Source organism: Notolepis coatsorum, assembly GCF_963971535.1.
Source record: "Notolepis coatsorum genome assembly, chromosome: 20".
Taxonomy (NCBI): Eukaryota; Metazoa; Chordata; class Actinopteri; order Aulopiformes; family Paralepididae; genus Notolepis; species Notolepis coatsorum.
Window position 1 is genome coordinate 74423896 of NC_140184.1, and position 20028 is coordinate 74443923.

Sequence of the window (20028 nt, forward strand, 5' to 3'; positions counted from 1 at the left end):
AGAGGTTATCGATAACGCCCCCCTGGTCATTCTTTATTGGTGTAGAGGTTATCCATAACGCCCCCCTGCTCATTCTTTATTGGTGTAGAGGTTATCCATAACGCCCCCCCTGCTCATTCTTTATTGGTGTAGAGGTTATCCATAACGCCCCCCTGGTCATTCTTTATTGGTGTACTGTAGAGGTTATCGATAACGCCCCCCTGCTCATTCTTTATTGGTGTAGAGGTTATCCATAACGCCCCCCTGGTCATTCTTTATTGGTGTAGAGGTTATCGATAACGCCCCCCTGCTCATTCTTTATTGGTGTAGAGGTTATCCATAACGCCCCCCTGGTCATTCTTTATTGGTGTACTGTAGAGGTTATCGATAACGCCCCCCTGCTCATTCTTTATTGGTGTAGAGGTTATCCATAACGCCCCCCTGGTCATTCTTTATTGGTGTAGAGGTTATCGATAACGCCCCCCTGCTCATTCTTTATTGGTGTAGAGGTTATCGATAACGCCCCCCTGCTCATTCTTTATTGGTGTAGAGGTTATCGATAACGCCCCCCTGCTCATTCTTTATTGGTGTAGAGGTTATCGATAACGCCCCCCCTGCTCATTCTTTATTGGTGTAGAGGTTATCGATAACGCCCCCCTGGTCATTCTTTATTGGTGTAGAGGTTATCCATAACGCCCCCCTGCTCATTCTTTATTGGTGTAGAGGTTATCCATAACGCCCCCCTGCTCATTCTTTATTGGTGTAGAGGTTATCGATAACGCCCCCCATGTCATTCTTTATTGGTGTAGAGGTTATCCATAACGCCCCCCTGCTCATTCTTTATTGGTGTAGAGGTTATCGATAACGCCCCCCATGTCATTCTTTATTGGTGTAGAGGTTATCCATAACGCCCCCCTGGTCATTCTTTATTGGTGTACTGTAGAGGTTATCGATAACGCCCCCCTGGTCATTCTTTATTGGTGTAGAAGTTATCGATAACGCCCCCCTGGTCATTCTTTATTGGTGTAGAGGTTATCGATAATGCCCCCCTGCTCATTAAGTACAGCAGCCATTACAGCGGAGAGGCTTAGGGGACCACTGTGATTATGTGACAAGCTTTTCAATTCTGTAGTTAATGCTGCTGAACACATGTTGCCCATAAGAGGTTCCAGTTCCGCGTTCGCGTTCTGCAATCTGATTGGCCACTGACGTTTCTGGTGCGATCTGATTGGCCACTGCCGTTTCTGGTCATGTGACATGTGCGCCCAATTGCGCGCCGCGCCCATTTCCGCCTCGAACAGCAGCAAACTACCTAACGCCTAGTTTATCACTGGTTAAGCTTAGGCGACTCTTTCGAAGTTGGTTAAGGTTAGAGTTTGGAATCAGGGCTGGTGTTCTATCGCCCTGCTCTAAGACAAACTCTAACCTTAACCAACTTCGAAAGAGTGCCTAAGCTTAACCGGTGAAAGAAAGAGGCGTCACACGATTGGCGCGACCAGAAACGTCAGTGGCCAATCAGAGCGCAGAACGCGAACGCGGAACTGGAAATCCGTTGGTAAAAGTATTCAGGCGGACTGGCCGGAAACAACAATGACGTAACCACTGCACCTCCCTATAGACCAGTAAGTAACCACTACACCAGGAAGAAACCACTACACCTCCCTATAGACCAGGAAGTAACCACTACACCAGGAAGAAACCACTACACCTCCCTATAGACCAGTAAGTAACCACTACACCAGGAAGAAACCACTACACCTCCCTATAGACCAGGAAGTAACCACTACACCAGGAAGAAACCACTACACCTCCCTATAGACCAGTAAGTAACCACTACACCAGGAAGAAACCACTACACCTCCCTATAGACCAGGAAGAAACCACTGCACCTCCCTATAGACCAGTAAGTAACCACTACACCAGGAAGAAACCACTGCACCTCCCTATAGACCAGTAAGTAACCACTACACCTCCCTATAGACCAGTAAGTAACCACTACACCAGGAAGAAACCACTACACCTCCCTATAGACCAGTAAGTAACCACTACACCAGGAAGAAACCACTACACCTCCCTATAGACCAGTAAGTAACCACTACACCTCTCTATAGACCAGGAAGTAACCACTACACCTCTCTATACACCAGGAAGTAACCACTACACCTCCCTATAGGCCAGGAAGAAACCACTACACCTCCCTATAGACCAGGAAGTAACCACTACACCTCCCTATAGACCAGGAAGTAACCACTACACCTCCCTATACACCAGGAAGTAACCACTACACCTCCCTATAGACCAGTAAGTAACCACTACACCAGGAAGAAACCACTACACCTCCCTATAGACCAGGAAGTAACCACTACACCTCCCTATAGACCAGGAAGAAACCACTACACCTCCCTATAGACCAGGAAGTAACCACTACACCTCCCTATAGACCAGGAAGTAACCACTACACCAGGAAGAAACCACTACACCTCCCTATAGACCAGGAAGTAACCACTACACCTCCCTATAGACCAGGAAGTAACCACTACACCTCCCTATAGACCAGGAAGTAACCACTACACCTCCCTATAGACCAGGAAGTAACCACTACACCACCCTATAGACCAGGAAGTAACCACTACACCTCCCTATACACCAGGAAGAAACCACTACACCTCCCTCTAGACCAGGAAGTAACCACTACACCTCCCTATAGACCAGGAAGTAACCACTACACCTCCCTATAGACCAGGAAGTAACCACTACACCTCCCTATAGACCAGGAAGTAACCACTACACCTCCCTATAGACCAGGAAGTAACCACTACACCTCGCTATAGACCAGGAAGTAACCACTGCACCTCCCTATAGACCAGGAAGTAACCACTACACCTCCGTATAGACCAGGAAGTAACCACTACACCTCCCTATAGATCAGGAAGTAACCACTATACCTCCCTATAGACCAGGAAGTAACCACTGCACGTCCCTATAGACCAGGAAGTAACCACTACACCTCCCTATAGACCAGGAAGTAACCACTACACCTCCCTATAGACCAGGAAGTAACCACTACACCTCCCTATAGACCAGGAAGTAACCACTACACCTCCCTATAGACCAGAAAGTAACCAATGCACCTCCCTATATACCAGGAAGTAACAACTACACCTCCCTATAGACCAGGAAGTAACCACTACACCTCCCTATACACCAGGAAGTAACCACTACACCAGGAAGTAACCACTACACCTCCCTATAGACCAGGAAGTAACCACTGCACCTCCCTATAGACCAGGAAGTAACCACTACACCTCCCTATAGACCAGGAAGTAACCACTACACCTCCCTATAGACCAGGAAGTAACCACTACACCTCCCTATAGACCAGGAAGTAACCACTACACCTCTCTATAGACCAGGAAGTAACCACTACACCTCCCTATAGACCAGGAAGTAACCACTACACCTCCCTATTGACCAGGACATAACCACTACACCTCCCTGTAGACCAGGAAGTAACCACTACACCTCCCTATAGACCAGGAAGTAATAATAAAATAATAAATAATAATAGATTGGATTTGTAATGCACTTTTTGTTCGCTGGGATCCCAAAGTGCTACACTACATGGTTAAAACAGTTAAAAAATAGAATAAAATTGTTATTAGTAAAACAAATAAAATAAAATACAGAATAAAAATAGAACATAGTTAATTAAAAACATAGTATAAACAGACAATTTAAAAACAAAGCGCAATAAAATTTAAATAAAAAGCTAACAGTCAAAGGCCTTTTTAAACAGATAGGTTTTCAGGCCTGCTTTAAAAGAGTTCAGGCTCTGTGGTGCCCTCAGCTGGATGGGGAGGCTGTTCCACAGGCGTGGTGCAGCCGTGCAGAAGGCTCGGTCACCCATGGTGCAGAGCCGGGTATTGGGGACCTGAAGGAGCAGGCTACCTGCGGATCTGAGGGTGCGGGTGAAGGATTGTGGAGTGATGAGTTCCTGAAGGTAGAGGGGTGCGTGTCCGTTTATGCAGTTATGGGTAATCGTAAGGATTTTGTAGTTGATCCGGGATGAGACGGGGAGCCAGTGTAGTGAGTGAAGGATGGGGGTTATGTGATCGTGTTTACGGACTCTCATCAGGATCCTGGCAGCGCTGTTCTGGATGTATTGCAGCTTTTGGATGCTCTTGCCAGGAATCCCGATGAAGAGTCCGTTACAGTAGTCCAGTCTTGAGGAGATAAAGGCATGGACAAGCTTCTCTGCATCTGACAGGGTTAGAATGGGACGGAGTTTTGATATGTTTTTTAGGTGATAGAATGAGGTCTTGCAGAGGTGTTTTATGTGGGTGTTGAAGGTCAGGTGGGGGTCAAATCGAACCCCCAGATTTGTGACTGAGGGGGAGAGGGGGATTACCTGGCCGTCAAAGGTGAGATGTGATATGGGTGAAGACTGAACCTGGTGAGGGGTGCCAATTAGGAGTGCCTCGGTTTTCTTGCTGTTTAACCACCAGTAACCACTACACCTCCCTATAGACCAGGAAGTAACCACTACACCTCCCTATAGACCAGGAAGAAACCACTACACCTCCCTATAGACCAGGAAGTAACCACTACACCTCCCTATAGACCAGGAAGTAACCACTACACCTCCCTATAGACCAGGAAGAAACCACTACACCTCCCTATACACCAGGAAGTAACCACTACACCTCCCTATAGACCAGGAAGTAACCACTACATCTCCCTATAGACCAGGAAGTAACCACTACACCTCCCTATAGACCAGGAAGTAACCACTACACCTCCCTATAGACCAGGAAGTAACCACTACACCACCCTATAGACCAGGAAGTAACTACTACACCACCCTATAGACCAGGAAGTAACCACTACACCTCCCTATAGACCAGGAAGTAACCACTACACATCCCTATAGACCAGGAAGTAACCACTGCACCTCCCTATAGACCAGGAAGTACCCACTACACCTCCCTATAGACCAGGAAGTAACCACTACACCTCCCTATAGACCAGGAAGTAACCACTACACCTCCCTATAGACCAGGAAGTAACCACTACACCTCTCTATAGACCAGGAAGTAACCACTACACCTCCCTATAGACCACGAAGTAACCACTACACCTCCCTATTGACCAGGACATAACCACTACACCTCCCTGTAGACCAGGAAGTAACCACTACACCTCCCTATAGACCAGTAAGTAACCACTACACCTCCCTATAGACCAGGAAGTAACTACTACACCACCCTATAGACCAGGAAGTAACCACTACACCTCCCTATAGACCAGGAAGTAACCACTACACATCCCTATAGACCAGGAAGTAACCACTACACCACCCTATATACCAGGAAGTAACCACTACACCACCCTATAGACCAGGAAGTAACCACTACACCTCCCTATGGACCAGGAAGTAACCACTACACCTCCCTATAGACCAGAAAGTAACCACTACACCTCCCTATAGACCAGGAAGTAACCACTACACCTCCCTAAAGACCAGGAAGTAACACTACACCTCCCTATAGACCAGGAAGTAACCACTACACCTCCCTATAGACCAGGAAGTAACCACTACACCTCCCTATAGACCAGGAGGTAACCACTACACCAACCTATGGACCAGGAAGTAACCACTACACCTCCCTATAGACCAGAAAGTAACCACTACACCTCCCTATAGACCAGGAAGTAACCACTAGACCTCCCTCTAGACCAGGAAGTAACCACTACACCTCCCTATTTGAAAGAAGAGCACTTCCCGAGAGAATAGCCTCCTTTGACGAAGGCCAATCTGTTCATACAATTAGTCCACAGGACTCGACTCCTAAGTGTCTTTGGAAGGGCCCTCCAGCACAGAGCCATGGGGTAGATACTGAAGAGTTCTTCTGCTGACCCAGCCACCCCCACTCCCAGGTCCAATCAGCTCCACCCTGCCCCTCCCCCACACCGCAATACACAATGCTGAGGGTCAGATGTTGACCAACGGTTGTTTTGCGTTGCTTATATGGATGTTCCTTTTACTCAGAGCTCAATTGATTCAATTATCGCTGCTTTCTTGAGCAGAACTAATGCTGTTTTTAGAGACATGCTTGTTGCTCGCATCAGTATTAGGATCTTAATGAAAACCTAATACACTGAATTGTTGGCTGGGTCTAGGAATATCCACCCAGTGTTTCCGTAGATACTGTTGACTTCTTCCCTTATACTAGGCTGACCAAACGTCCTCTTTTGCCCGGACATGTCCTCTTTTCACGCCCTGTCCGGGGCGTCCGGGGGGGGTTTATTAATTCATCGAAATGTCCGGGGTTTCACTGTTTTTCAGTTTCAGTTTCAGTTTCACGGCCCTTTGCGAGCATCTGAAGGCTCGGGGCTGCATTTTTCTCCGAACATATAAATTACCGAATTAAAGCGCTATTCGTTGCCGTTTGAATGCCATCTGGATCGCCAAAATCCGTGTCTCGGTTCTCGAGTTACATGCCGATATGTCAGGCATGCAACTTTTTACATGGCATTATCCAACCGGACTCCCGGAGAAGCATGCAGCTGCAGAGCCGCAGAGCCAGCGGCGCTCTCTGGGCCGCGCGCTGACGGCCGCGCTGTGAGGCAATAGTATCCAGCTGCAGGACGAGAGCACCAACACTCTCAGGACCGCAACACTTTAAGGACCCACACTTTAAGGACCCTCGCTTCCATTGGCTGATTTGGGTCACATGACCGTCCCACCCAATGGCTGAATTGGAGTATTGCACTGCGGGATTGATTGATTGATTGATTGATTGATTGAAAACTTTATTAACAGATTTCAGAATGGGTACAGTACAGCTCAATACACACAATTGTTAAGGGGATGCAGACCAGAGAAAGACCTCAAAGCAGTACTGTTACATTTGTGACATACAGTAAATATATACAAGGGGGAGGGAACTGTACATTTATGATGAATTGAAAATGGGGGACCCTGATGTAAACAAGACTTGCGCGAAATTCGAGACACATATTCGGTTGCAAAAAGGTGTCCCACGGTCTCCTCTATGGCCGTGAATATTTTCACGCGGATCGGAATCACGGCGTGCCCGTGGCACACTTTACCGTTTCGGCGTGTTTATTATGTCCTCTTTTTTGGAAATCAAAATATGGTCACCCTACCTTATACTGTAATACATGTATTTTCTTTAAAACAACATTGTCATTATTAATAGGACACTAAAATAATGACCCTGATACAATAAGTCCTCCAAGTAAAGGCTAGCAGAATGCTATTTGATTCCACATAGTTAGGCTATGTGTTTCCTGTAAAAACAATAGTGCATTACAGTCAACCCATTAGCTAGCAAGCTAATGTTACCAACATAGGTTAGCGACAGTATGCAACATTAATAACGTTAGCTAGCAAGCTAACATTGATGATTTCATTGGACGCAAAATTTGTATACGCCCCCATGTGCTGGATGACTCATCAACATTAAAAAAAAATCGGCGGAAATTGAATGAGAATGATGAGGTTTCTAAATATTGGACATCATAAAATCGTAAAACACGACATATAAATGTGATATACTGTACTTAACCCTATCACTACCAGACTAGCAACGGGTTAACCCTTTCACTGCGACACTACAGAAGATTAAAACCTGTTCACTACCACATGACACAGGCTTAACCCTTTCACAACCACACTACAGAAGGTTAACACAATTATGTCCATGTCCTGGGTCTCCATGTGGGATGAATAATCATCGCATTGAATTGAAATAGAATAAAATTGTCCCAGCCCGAGTCTCGCTGACGTACCTACATCCTGTGCCCTTTGACCCCTCAGACGCGTCCACCTGTATGATGTCAGAGTGGATCTCCTGGTCTCCGTGCAGCGCGTCCTGCGGTCCGGGCGCGAGGTCCAGGGAGCGCTACGTGAAGCAGTTTCCCGAGGACGGCTCGCTCTGCACCCTGCCCACCGAGGAGACCGACACGTGTGTCGTCAACCAAGACTGCAGTGAGTGTCTGGATGAACACACTGTTCCAGACAAGTGGTCTGCCGGGCACGATGTGCCAATGCCTGTCTGACTTTGGTATAAAGATAAGATAAGATATTCCTTTATTGATCCCCTCGGGGAAATCCGGGCGTCATAGCAGCATGGGGGGGGGGGGGGGGGGGGGTACAGGCACGGGCATGGTAATAGTATAATACATAAATATAGGCAGTACAACTATAGTAAAGATTAAAAAAAAATAAGCAGTGTAAACAATTATATGAGCAAATAAGAATATGAGCAAGTAAGCAGTGGGATCAAAGGTGCAGATGAGGGTCAGTATGCCCTATCAATTATAGTATATGTTACAATAAATATAGGTAATAAACACTTAGAATCTGAATATATACTATGTGTATGTAAAGTATACAGTATACACAGGTATACTTTACGCATTTATTTAGTAGTGGTTATTGATAATAGGTATTTAGTGGTTATTGATAATAGGTATTTAGTGGTTATTGATAATAGTTATTTAGTGGTTATTGATAATAGGTATTTAGTGGTTATTGATAATAGGTATTTAGTGGTTATTGATAATAGGTATTTAGTGGTAATAATAGGGGCCTGCCACATAATGAGTCACCAATGGTTCTCCATCGCCATGTTTACATTCAGTCATTTAGCTGAACGTTTTTATCCAAAGCGACTTACAAATTGTGTGCAACACGTCAGCAGGAGGGGTCCGTCTTTAGCAGCTGAGGGTGTGGTGGTGGGATTGTTTGTATGTATGTGTTGTGTCTGTCCACTATGTTTGTTGACTTGTTATCTCCCCCCCCCCCCCCCTTATGTAAAGCGACCTTGGGTCCTCTGAAAGGCGCTATATAAAACGAAGTATTATTATTATTATTATTAACAGTGCCGAACTTGACTGATTTACTTTATAGTATAGACATATTAGCATAGTAGATGCTGTAGTATAGGCATAGTAGCGTAGTGCATAAGAGTAAAAGACGGTAAGAAGAGTGTCCGAATTATTCAGTAAAATGTGGGAAACAGCGTCTCAATAAGATATCGAGTCATGAAATGTGTTACTAAGACATGTGTATATGTTTATATAGGTCTACTTACTAAGTCAAGTCACGTTGAGTTGAGTTGACATATACTTAGGTAGTTCTGGGTATAATTACTATGGCGTGTGCGAGCGCAGCTCAAATGCTTTGTCTCTCACCAACACATGACCTAACACATGCTTGATAAGCACAGCAGGAGAGGATGATATCAGCGCTCAGACGGTATCCTCTAGTGGATGTTTAATGCATGGGTTCTCTCTGCAGGACGCTGTGGGATATGATCTGTGAGCGCTGGTATCTTCTACTACAGTGCTGTAGCTCTATTACCAAAGGCTGTCGGTTTATGCTGCCGCCATCTTGATAACGGGAACTCAAAGGGCTTAACAAGACCTCTATCTCTCTGAATGGGAAGTCATCCGTATCTAACAATCTGTTGTACATATTATCCTTTTTTCCTTCATGTTTGAAGTAAATAACTGGCCTTGTATCTGCTTAGACCAGCTTCTACACATGCGCCATCCATTACTCATTAGTTAGTTACCATGGTAACCACTCTGTACAATTCCCAGCCTTTTAGCAGAGATTCAATCTTTAAAGGAACATGCCAACTTTTCGGAAAATTTGCTCATTTGCCCATCTACCCTGGAGTTAGACAAGCAGACACAAACCCTTTTCTTCTCTGTGCTTGCATTGGGCTTAGGGAACAGCCGCACCATTAGCCTAGCTTAGCGTCATTCACTGGAAGTAGGTGTGCCAGTGTAGCCTAGTTCCCAACAGTCATGAAATACACTCCAAATACAACTCCAAAACGTTTGTGTACACATTCTGACCTGTGTATTTACCACGTGGAGAAAGAAAAAAATGATTAGACATTTTTGTTTTCTAAGCAGATATATACTCTGAACTATTTCTTTGCCGAAACACTGCTGCCTGGGCATTGGATTCATCACCTCAACAGCCCTGTTGCTTTAAAAAAAAATGGGGGCTTTTGAGGTGATGAAAAGTTTTGGAGTCGTCTAACTCCAGGGTAGCTGTGCAAATAAGCAAATTTCCCAAAAAGTTGGCGTGTTCCTTTTTAACCCTTTCACTGTGACATTACAGAAGGTTAGCCCTTTATTATCACACAACCGACGGCGATGCTCCATCATTAGCATCGCCGTCGGTTGTGTGATAGTAAAGGGTTAACCTTCTGTCGTGTGGCAGTGAAAGGGTTAAACTCACATTTCACTTCGAGACGCAGTAAATTATAATTGTACTCAACATAAGATCAACATCACGTTTATTATAATGTTCCAGCTCCCAGCAGCTGCCTGGTCACAGAGTGGGGGGAGTGGGACGCCTGCAGCGCCACCTGTGGGCCGGGCGTGAAGAGGCGGGAGCGCACGGTGAAGATGCCCCCGGCCGACGGCTCCGTCTGCGGAGTGGAGGTGCTGGAGGCGGAGAAGTGCATGATGCCAGAGTGCCGTGAGTTCAAGACCAAGGCCTACCTTCCTACTTAACACTGGGACCAGGGGTCCCTCATTTATCAATGGTGCGTACGCACAGATATGTGCGTAAACCGTGCATATGATCATTTCTAAGCAAAGTGTGGGACTTATCAACTTGAACGTGTGCTTGAGATTGCGTGTATATCTACGCACAGCTCAGACCGTGCGTACCTGGCGCCCAGCGGTAGAATATGAAGACTGCGCCGTGAGACGGACTTTCATGCATTAGTTTCAACACTGACGTGTTCTGTATGACCCGTATCATTATAGTTAATTGTAAAATAGCGACATTAGTGTAATTATTGTCAAACCCTATAAATAGCATTTTGAAAAGCGGGAATAGGTATTTCCAAATGAATTCAGCCTGGTTCATAGCGTTATTATAGGAATACTTCTCGCGGTGTGCGCTCAGATGTTTACAGAGATATAGGGCAGTCTATTTGCAGAGAGAGAACATAATAATATTAAGTAGAGTCAGCTACCCGAGACACATTCTTTTTGATTTGTACCGCAATTTGGGACCCAAGTTGGAGCGTGGAACAAAAACGCAGTGTTGGATGTTGTAATTTCCCCATATATCAATAATAACAGCAGGCCGAGGCCAAGAGGGGATTTTACGCCAGGTTACCCAACATCATCAGAGCAATAGACTGTACGCATGTAGCTTTCAAAGCTCCATCAATAAACAAATCCAGTTACTGTATGTGAACAGGATTCCACTCGGTCGATGTACAGATCATCTGCGATGCGCATTTTGGCTGATAATGTCGTTGCCGGTGGCCGGAGTCTCATTCAGGCCTAATTGTATTTAATTCAATTGTAATGTTATTAGTGGGGTATCTGTAATTAAAACATCACTTAAATGCAGGTGATCGGGGTTAACCACTGAAGCCATAATGACTCTGACCAAAACCACGGCAATAGGCATTGTAGAGCGCAGAGTTGGCCTGCTGAGAGCAGCAATTCAGTCAAGAGGATCAGACAGCAGTTTTACCCTTTACCCCAAGTCTACCCTTGCAAGGTCTTAATCTAACTTAAAAAAACCTCAACGAAAAAGGGCATTTTATTTGCAGTATATGTATGGTATATGGAAAACGCAAGCGAAAATTTGTGGTTACGAGTTTGTATTCTCCATTGGGTTGCACATACAGTGTGCTTCAGCGTCTCGTTCATTTCAGTCATTACAGTGCATAAGCCTTAAGGTCCCCCCTATAGGGGGACCCTGCTTTTCTTTATCATAAATCGATCAATAGAGACCGTATTAGATCCCCATTTATCATATCACAGGGTATCATTGGAAAGCCACACTCATTGGCTACAACCCTGTGCAAAGGTTTTCGAGATCGCCAAATGATTGACGGAGCTAGAGCCCCGGGAGTCGGGGGTGGTAATGTGTACTTTTGCGTACTTTGGGGCACGCCTCACATATCGGCATGTAACTCGAGAACCACTGAACGGATTTTGTCACCTGAAAGGGCAATCGACAGGCAACAAATAGGGCTTTAATTCTATCTATATATTGTTTTAAAAGAAATGCACACCCGAGCCACTAGAGGTCGGCAAAGAATCGTCCACATGTCAATGTTTTTAAATATATTTTTTGTAGCCAAGAGTAAAGACCATAACCCTATCAAAAACAGTAGTCAAAGTGTATATTTTCATTTTACAGATGTTTTATACGATTTATCGGAAATACAAATTTATCGGAAAATGTGAATTAGCATAAAAACCGCAAGGAAATTACTAAATCCAGATTCAACCCTGCCATTGGAAAGAGGAGCATTTTCTCTATCCATAGATGTATGATTTGGCCATAATAAGGTCAATGTCAAGTTCAAGGTCAAATATGAATTTATAATTAAAATCGATTATCATTAATTACTGTATCTACAAATCCTTCTGTTTAATCATCTTCCCGCGGTTCATTTACTTAGATCTTTTGTACACATGATCTCAATAAGGTGGTGAATGAGCTCAGTGAGCATTTTCTCCTACCCGTATACATTTTTGATCAAAGATGCAAAAATCATAAATCATCATTTATATTCTCCTTTGTTTCATCACAATTTACTCAAGCCTAGTAACAGACACAATATTTCTGACACTGGAAATACATACCCCCAGGTCCCTAGATGTTCCTAGATACCAAGAACATGCAAATTGACCTTGCAGAAGTGGAGCAATCTTCCATGTACTTAGGCATGTACCTTTAGGCGAAATACGGCTTACAGCTTATCAGGTTAATGTGGGGTCAGCTTGTCATTTAGTTCTGTCAAGTTCAAGTTCAAGTTCAAGTTCTTTAATAGTTGTCATACAGAAGTACAGAATACTTTCATACAAAATGCTTCTTACTGTTACGCTCCAGAGACTGTGCTAGACAAGATAGTATCAAATAACATAATAACATAATATAGCATGAATTTAGAAGAAGAATGAGGTCACAGTTGTTCGGTATAGACATATGTACAATGTTCTGAGTTACCATATAATATACAATACACAATACTATGCAGTGTACTAATGTACAGTACTATCTAGTGCAAAGCAGAAATGGGATGAGGTACAATTTTAGGTACAATTTACAGTAAGGTGTACGAGTTGTAGTGCAATCCTTCATCCATAAATATAAAGTGTGGGGAGTGGGTGCTACAGTGTGTTTGTTTAAAGTGGGTGTGTGCTATAAAGTGTGTGTAGTGGGTGCTACAGTGTGTTTGTTTAAAGTGAGTGTGTGCGTGTGGATGTGTGTGCTATGTGTGTTTGGTGGTTGTTGTTGTGTAGTGTTCATTCATTGTTCGTTTAGCAGCCTGATGGCCTGGGGATAGAAGCTACTTCTGAGTCTTTCTGTGCTCGCCTTGAGACTCCTGTGTCGCTTGCCTGACGGCAGCAGTTCAAAGAGGCAGTTGTTCGGGTGGCTCGAGTCCTTAATAATTCTCTTAGCCTTCCCCTTGCAACGCTTGTTGTAAATGTTCTGGAGGGTGGGGAGCCCCCCTCCAATTGTGCGTTCGGCTGAACGTGTCACTCTTTGTAGTCTGCTTTGGTCTTTTGCAGTGCTATTCCCAAACCAGGAGGTGATGTTGCCGGTCAAGATGCTCTCTATTGTACATGAGTAGAAGTTCTTAAGGATCTTCTGGCTGACTTGGAACTTCCTTAGGCGCCTGAGGAAGTAGAGGCGTTGTCGTGCCTTCTTCACCACACTGTTAATGTGTATGGTCCATTTCAAGTCCTCGGATATGTGGGCTCCGAGGTACTTGAAGCTGTTGACTCTCTCAACCGGTGCCCCGTCGATGCTGAGGGGGCTGTAGTCCTTGACCCCCGACCTCCTGAAGTCCACAATCATCTCCTTTGTTTTGCTGACGTTCAGGGAGAGGCTGTTTTCCTGGCACCATCCCGCCAGGACCTTGACCTCTTCCAGGTAGGCCCTCTCGTCGTTGGCAGAGATCAGGCCCACCACCACTGTGTCGTCAGCAAATTTGACGATTGTATTGCTACTCCGCTGAGCCACACAGTCGTGTGTGTACAGGGAGTAGAGGAGGGGACTCAGAACACAGCCCTGGGGGGCCCCTATGTTGAGGGTGATGGATGAGGAGGTGCAGTTGCCTGCTCTCACCACCTGGGGTCTGCCAGTCAGGAAGTCCAAGACCCACTGGCAGAGGTCATAGCCCAAGCCCAGGTCCCTGAGCTTGGCTATGAGTATGGAGGGGACTATGGTATTGAATGCCGAGCTGTAGTCGATGAATAGCATTCTCACATAGTTCCCCTGCCTCTTGTCCAGGTGTGATGCTGCTGTGTGCAGCACATGGGATATGGCGTCCTCCGTGGACCTGTTGGGGCGGTATGCAAATTGCAGGGGGTCCATGTTGATGGGGAGGGAGGAGCAGATGTAGCCCTTTACTAGCTTCTCAAAGCACTTCATGGCTATGGAGGTGAGAGCTACAGGGCGGTAGTCGTTGAGGCAAGCAGGCTTGGATTTTTTGGGTACAGGGATAATAGTGGACTTCTTCAGGCAGGTGGGGATGACAGCCTGTTCTAAGGACAGGTTAAATATGTCAGTGAATACTGGGGCCAGTTGGTCGGCACAGACTTTTAGGACGCGGCCGGGGATGCCGTCCGGACCTGCTGCCTTCCTGATATTCACTTTTTTAAAGGTCCGCCTCACCTCATGCTCTGTTACCCTGAACACTGCGCCTCCATCAGCAGCCGACCCCCCCCCCCCATTGCCGAGGCTTGTGAGCTGGTGTTGTTATTACCAGCATCAAACCTCGCATAGAAGGTATTGAGGTCGTTTGCTAAGGAGATGTCATTGTTCAGTTTGAGGGAGGCGCCTTTGTAGTCTGTCATCGTTTTGAGCCCCTGCCACATAGCTCTAGAGTCAGCTTGTTCAAACTGGAGTTCAATTTTATCCCTGTAGCGCCGTTTGGCCTCTGACACTGTCCTCCTTACGTTGTGTTGCGCCACCTTGTGGTCATTCATGTTGCCTGCCACTAGGCCGTCATTGTATGCTTTGGTGCGCTCTCTCAGAGCTTCACGGACGGATTTGTCTACCCAGGGTTTTTGATTTGGGTAAACTTTCATTTTGGTAGTGGGGATTGTTTCTTTCACCCTAGTACAGACATAGTCCAGCACTGTCTCCGTGTAGGCATTAATGTTATCTGTGTCGCGGAATACAATCCAGTCTGTGTTGTGGAACACTGACCGGATCGTATCCTCTGACGTCACATCCCATTTCTGCACCTCTCGCGAGACCACGGGAGTACTTTTAATTCTTTGTCTGTACTTTGGTGTAAGGAAAATGGATGCGTGATCTGACTTGCCAAAGCCACTATCAGAATGAGCCTTGTAGCCACCTTTAAATTGCGTGTAACAGTGATCTAGGATGTTACCGCCTCTGGTGTTGCAAGTCACATGCTGGTAGAAATCAGGCAATACCTTTCTCAGATTGGCGCTATTGAAATCTCCCAGAACCAAAATGGCGGCGTTAACGTTCGTCGCTTGTATATTATTTACCTCGTCGTGTAGTCTGTAGTCAATGTGCTGGTTCTGTAGCAGGACTGGGTCACTCAACATCCTTGGCACGAGGATAGTCTACACGCTTCCTCCTCCTCAGCTAGACCTCTGCGATCCATCTCGCTCTGTGAAGTTTCTCATAGTTCGCTCGGCTTAGTCCATTATTTCACATCGCATGGGGTGTTCCATTACCATATATGGATAATCTTGCACGAGCACGGTAAGAACATGGTAAGAACAATGGTATTTATCAACACAGAGTGTGCGTATGACCTGTGCACGCACGGTTGATCAATCCCAATTTTTCTGTGCATAGAGACATTCTATTCTAGATTCCCTGCGTAGGAACGAAAATAGAACACTTTCTACGCATTATTGATAAATGAGGGCCCGGGCCTACCTTCCTTTAACCGTACACATGTCAGGCGTGTTATTCACCTGAAGCGGCGTTTGTTCCCTGTGTGTCCTGCGTGTGCGTGGCAGACACCATCCCCTGCATGCTGACCCCCTGGTCGGACTGGAGCGACTGCAGCGTGACGTGCGGGAAGGGGCTGCGGAGGCGGCAGCGCAGCCTGAAGTCCCCCGTGGAGCTGGGCGAGTGTTCGGAGGAGCTGGAGACGGTGGAGAAGTGCATGCTGCCAGAGTGTCGTGAGTACACACACACACACACACACACACACACACACACACACACACACACACACACACACACACACACACACACACACACACACACACACACACACACACACACACACACACACACACACACACTCTCACACACACACACACACACACACACACACACACACAGACACACACGCACACACACATACACACACACACACACACACACACTCACACACACACTCTCACACACACACACACACACACACACACACACACACACACACTCTCACACACACACACACACACACACACACACACATACACACACACACACACACACACACTCACACACACACACTCACACTCACACACACTCACACACACACACACACACACACACACACACACACACACACACACACACACACACACACACACACACACACACACTCACACACACCTACACACACACACACACACATGTAACATACCAGCTGCAGATATGATCACATGTTTGGCCCTTGCTAGCTTGACAGGCCTTCAACCCTCAGGCTACTCACAGCACGCTTATGAACACGGCACATGTAAAACCATTAGCCTAGTTATAGCCAAGGCCTCTGATTTGTGAGTCTGTCCAGGAAGGTTGTTCCATATAAAGGTTGAGTGCACAACAAGCCTGAATAGAGATGGTATATAATAATATATAATATATCATGAGACACTCCTGTGTCATGTCCCTTTCGTCATGCAGCATGTAAACACGAACCTCTTATTCCATCTGCTGATGCTTCTTCAAACTCAAAATAATTACATTAGATTAGATTCAGATGTATTGTCATCATACAGCACAGGTACAGTACAACACAAAGTGTAAATATAACAGTGACGTACAATAGTAATATACAATGTACAGGTGATTAATAATTTATGGATATAAAATATATAAATGAGTGCTACTGAGTAATAGTGTTAATCAGATGTATGTACAGAGTTGTAGTATTAATATGTACAGTGATACAGATGTAAAGACACTATGGTAGTAAGTCATACTGGCCAGCAGCGTAACTAGTAGGGAGAGTAGGGTTTGTGGCGAAAGGAGATGAGAGAACCCAAATGTTGGACAGTTATGAACCAGAGAGAGGAGAGTCGACGGCGAAAAGTATAATCGAAGACTTTACTTGAGCAGAAGTAAACAAAGGAACACGTTACACGGTACAACAAAAGCGAACTGGAAACAGCTAAGCTGGAAACCGGCGCTAGGAAGCGGGAACGGACTCAAATGGAAACAAGAGATAAAGGGCTATTCCGCGAACGGCAGGAATAGCAGGGATACGACAGGATACAGGGAAAACAGAGACCCCGGAAAAAACAGGGGGCGAGGACACGGAAAACTGGAGCCGGGGGTTGGAGAAAATAACCCAGGAGGGGCACAGTAGCAGGGGGGTCAGGGAACAGGACCAGAGGGGAGCCCGGAGAAGGGCGCACGGGGCACGGGACCAGGGGCACTGGAGAGGGGGACAGAGGCCCGGAGAGGGGGGCTGGAGACGGGGACAGAGGACCGGTGAGGGGGGCTGGAGACGGGGACAGAGGACCGGTGAGGGGGGCTGGAGACGGGGACAGAGGACCGGTGAGGGGGGCTGGAGACGGGGACAGGGGCCCAGAGAGGGAGGCTGGAGACGGGGACAGAGGACCGGTGAGGGGGGCTGGAGACGGGGACAGAGGACCGGTGAGGGGGGCTGGAGACGGGGACAGAGGACCGGTGAGGGGGGCTGGAGACGGGGACAGAGGACCGGTGAGGGGGGCTGGAGACGGGGACAGAGGACCGGTGAGGGGGGCTGGAGACGGGGACAGAGGACCGGTGAGGGGGGCTGGAGACGGGGACAGAGGACCGGTGAGGGGGGCTGGAGACGGGGACAGAGGACCGGTGAGGGGGGCTGGAGACGGGGACAGAACAAAGGGGCCGGAACAAAGGGGCGAAGGCCACAACTCCGGAGCAGGGCCCCTGGACAGGGGCCACTCCAGGTGCAGAACTCGGGACCAAACCAGGGAGCCCGGAGAAGAGGGGCGAAGGCGACGACCCCGGAGTAGGACCCCGGACGGGGGACACTCCAGGTGCAGATCTCGGGACCGGGCGCAGTACCCCGGACCAGGGTCCCTCCCGGCATAGACCTCGGTGCAGGGCTGGGCCAGACTAGGAGCTGGGACCAGACGGTGAGCCGGGACCAGACGAGGAGCCGGGACCAGACGAGGAGCCGGGACCAGACGAGGAGCCGGGACCAGACGAGGAGCCGGGACCAGACGAGGAGCCGGGACCAGACGAGGAGCCGGGACCAGACCAGGAGCCGGGACCAGACTAGGAGCCGGGACCAGACGATGAGCCGGGACCAGACCAGGAGCCGGGACCAGACGAGGAGCCGGGACCAGACCAGGAGCCGGGACCAGACCAGGAGCCGGGACCGGACGAGGGGCCGGGACCAGACCAGGAGCCGGGACCAGACGAGGAGCCGGGACCGGACGAGGGGCCGGGCGCGGAGGAAGGGCCGGGCGCGGAGGAAGGGCCGGGCGCGGAGGAAGGGCCTGGTGCGGAGGCCGGGCTGGACGTTGAGACGGGACCAGACGAGAAGCCGGAGGCAGGCGACTCCCTGGGGACAGGAGCAGGAGCACGACCCGGACTAGACGTCAGGGTCTCCCCGGGAGCCGGAGGAGGAACAGGGGCAGCCAGAGCTACTCCAGCAGGGGCTAAACTGGCAGTAGAGACTGGGTTAGCTACCTGGGTAAAGCTAGCTGCTAGGGCTACACTAGCGGGGGCTAGGTTAGCTGCCTGGGCAGTGCTAGCTGCAGGGCCTGTGCTAGCTGCTAGGGCTACACTAGCAGGAAGGTGAAAGGTGCTAGCTGTAGTACCTACACTAGCAGGAGGGGCAAGGGTGCTAGGCGTAGAAACCCTAGCAGACGGGACTAAAATGCTAGCAGCAGGAGCTCTAGCGGACAGGACTAAGAGGCTAGCAGCAGGGGCTCTAGCGGACGAGACTGAGGTGCTAGCAGCAGGGGCTCTAGCGGACGAGACTGAGGTGCTAGCAGCAGGGGCTCTAGCGGACGAGACTCAGGTGCTAGCAGCAGGGGCTCTAGCGGACAAGACTGAGGTGCTAGCAGCAGGGGCTAAGCCAGCAGACGGGGCTGAACTAGCTGTTGAGACCATGGGGTTAGCTGACAGGGCGGCTCCAGGGAGACTGACCTTGCTAGCTGAAGGGGCAGTCCTAGCAGTGGGGAGACTGACCTTGCTAGCTGAAGGGGCAGTTCTAGCAGTGGGGAGACTGACCTTGCTAGCTGAAGGGGCAGTCCTAGCAGTGGGGAGACTGACCTTGCTAGCTGAAGGGGCAGTCCTAGCAGCGGGGAGACTGACCTTGCTAGCTGAAGGGGCAGTCCTAGCAGTGGGGAGACTGACCTTGCTAGCTGAAGAGGCAGTCCTAGCAGTGGGGAGACTGACCTTGCTAGCTGAAGGGGCAGTCCTAGCAGTGGGGAGACTGACCTTGCTAGCTGAAGGGGCAGTCCTAGCAGTGGGGAGACTGACCTTGCTAGCTGAAGAGGCAGTCCTAGCATTGGGAGACTGACCTTGCTAGCTGAAGGGGCAGTCCTAGCAGCGGGGAGACTGACTTTGCTAGCTGAAGGGGCAGTTCTAGCAGTGGGGAGACTGACCTTGCTAGCTGAAGGGGCAGTCCTAGCAGTGGGGAACATGCTGGTGGTAGAGGCTACATAGGCAATCTGGAGTAAGCTAGCAGGGGCTAAGCTAAGTGCAGGAGCAGTACTAGCTGCAGAGAGTCTGCTAGCAGTGGGGGATGTGCTAGCTGTAGAGGGTATACCAGCAGG

General features: G+C 48.1%; 1 protein-coding gene across 1 annotated transcript in view; it reads left to right on the forward strand.

Moving 5' to 3' along the window:
- The window catches only part of LOC311246904 (spondin-1-like), a gene marked incomplete at both ends in the record, with an annotated part of 447234 nt that overhangs the window by 403090 nt on the left and 24116 nt on the right, over window positions 1–20028 (forward strand). The window contains 3 exon segments of the mRNA XM_084337145.1: window positions 7823–7993; window positions 10340–10507; window positions 16018–16182. Coding sequence (XP_084193271.1) covers window positions 7823–7993; window positions 10340–10507; window positions 16018–16182 — 504 coding nt within the window.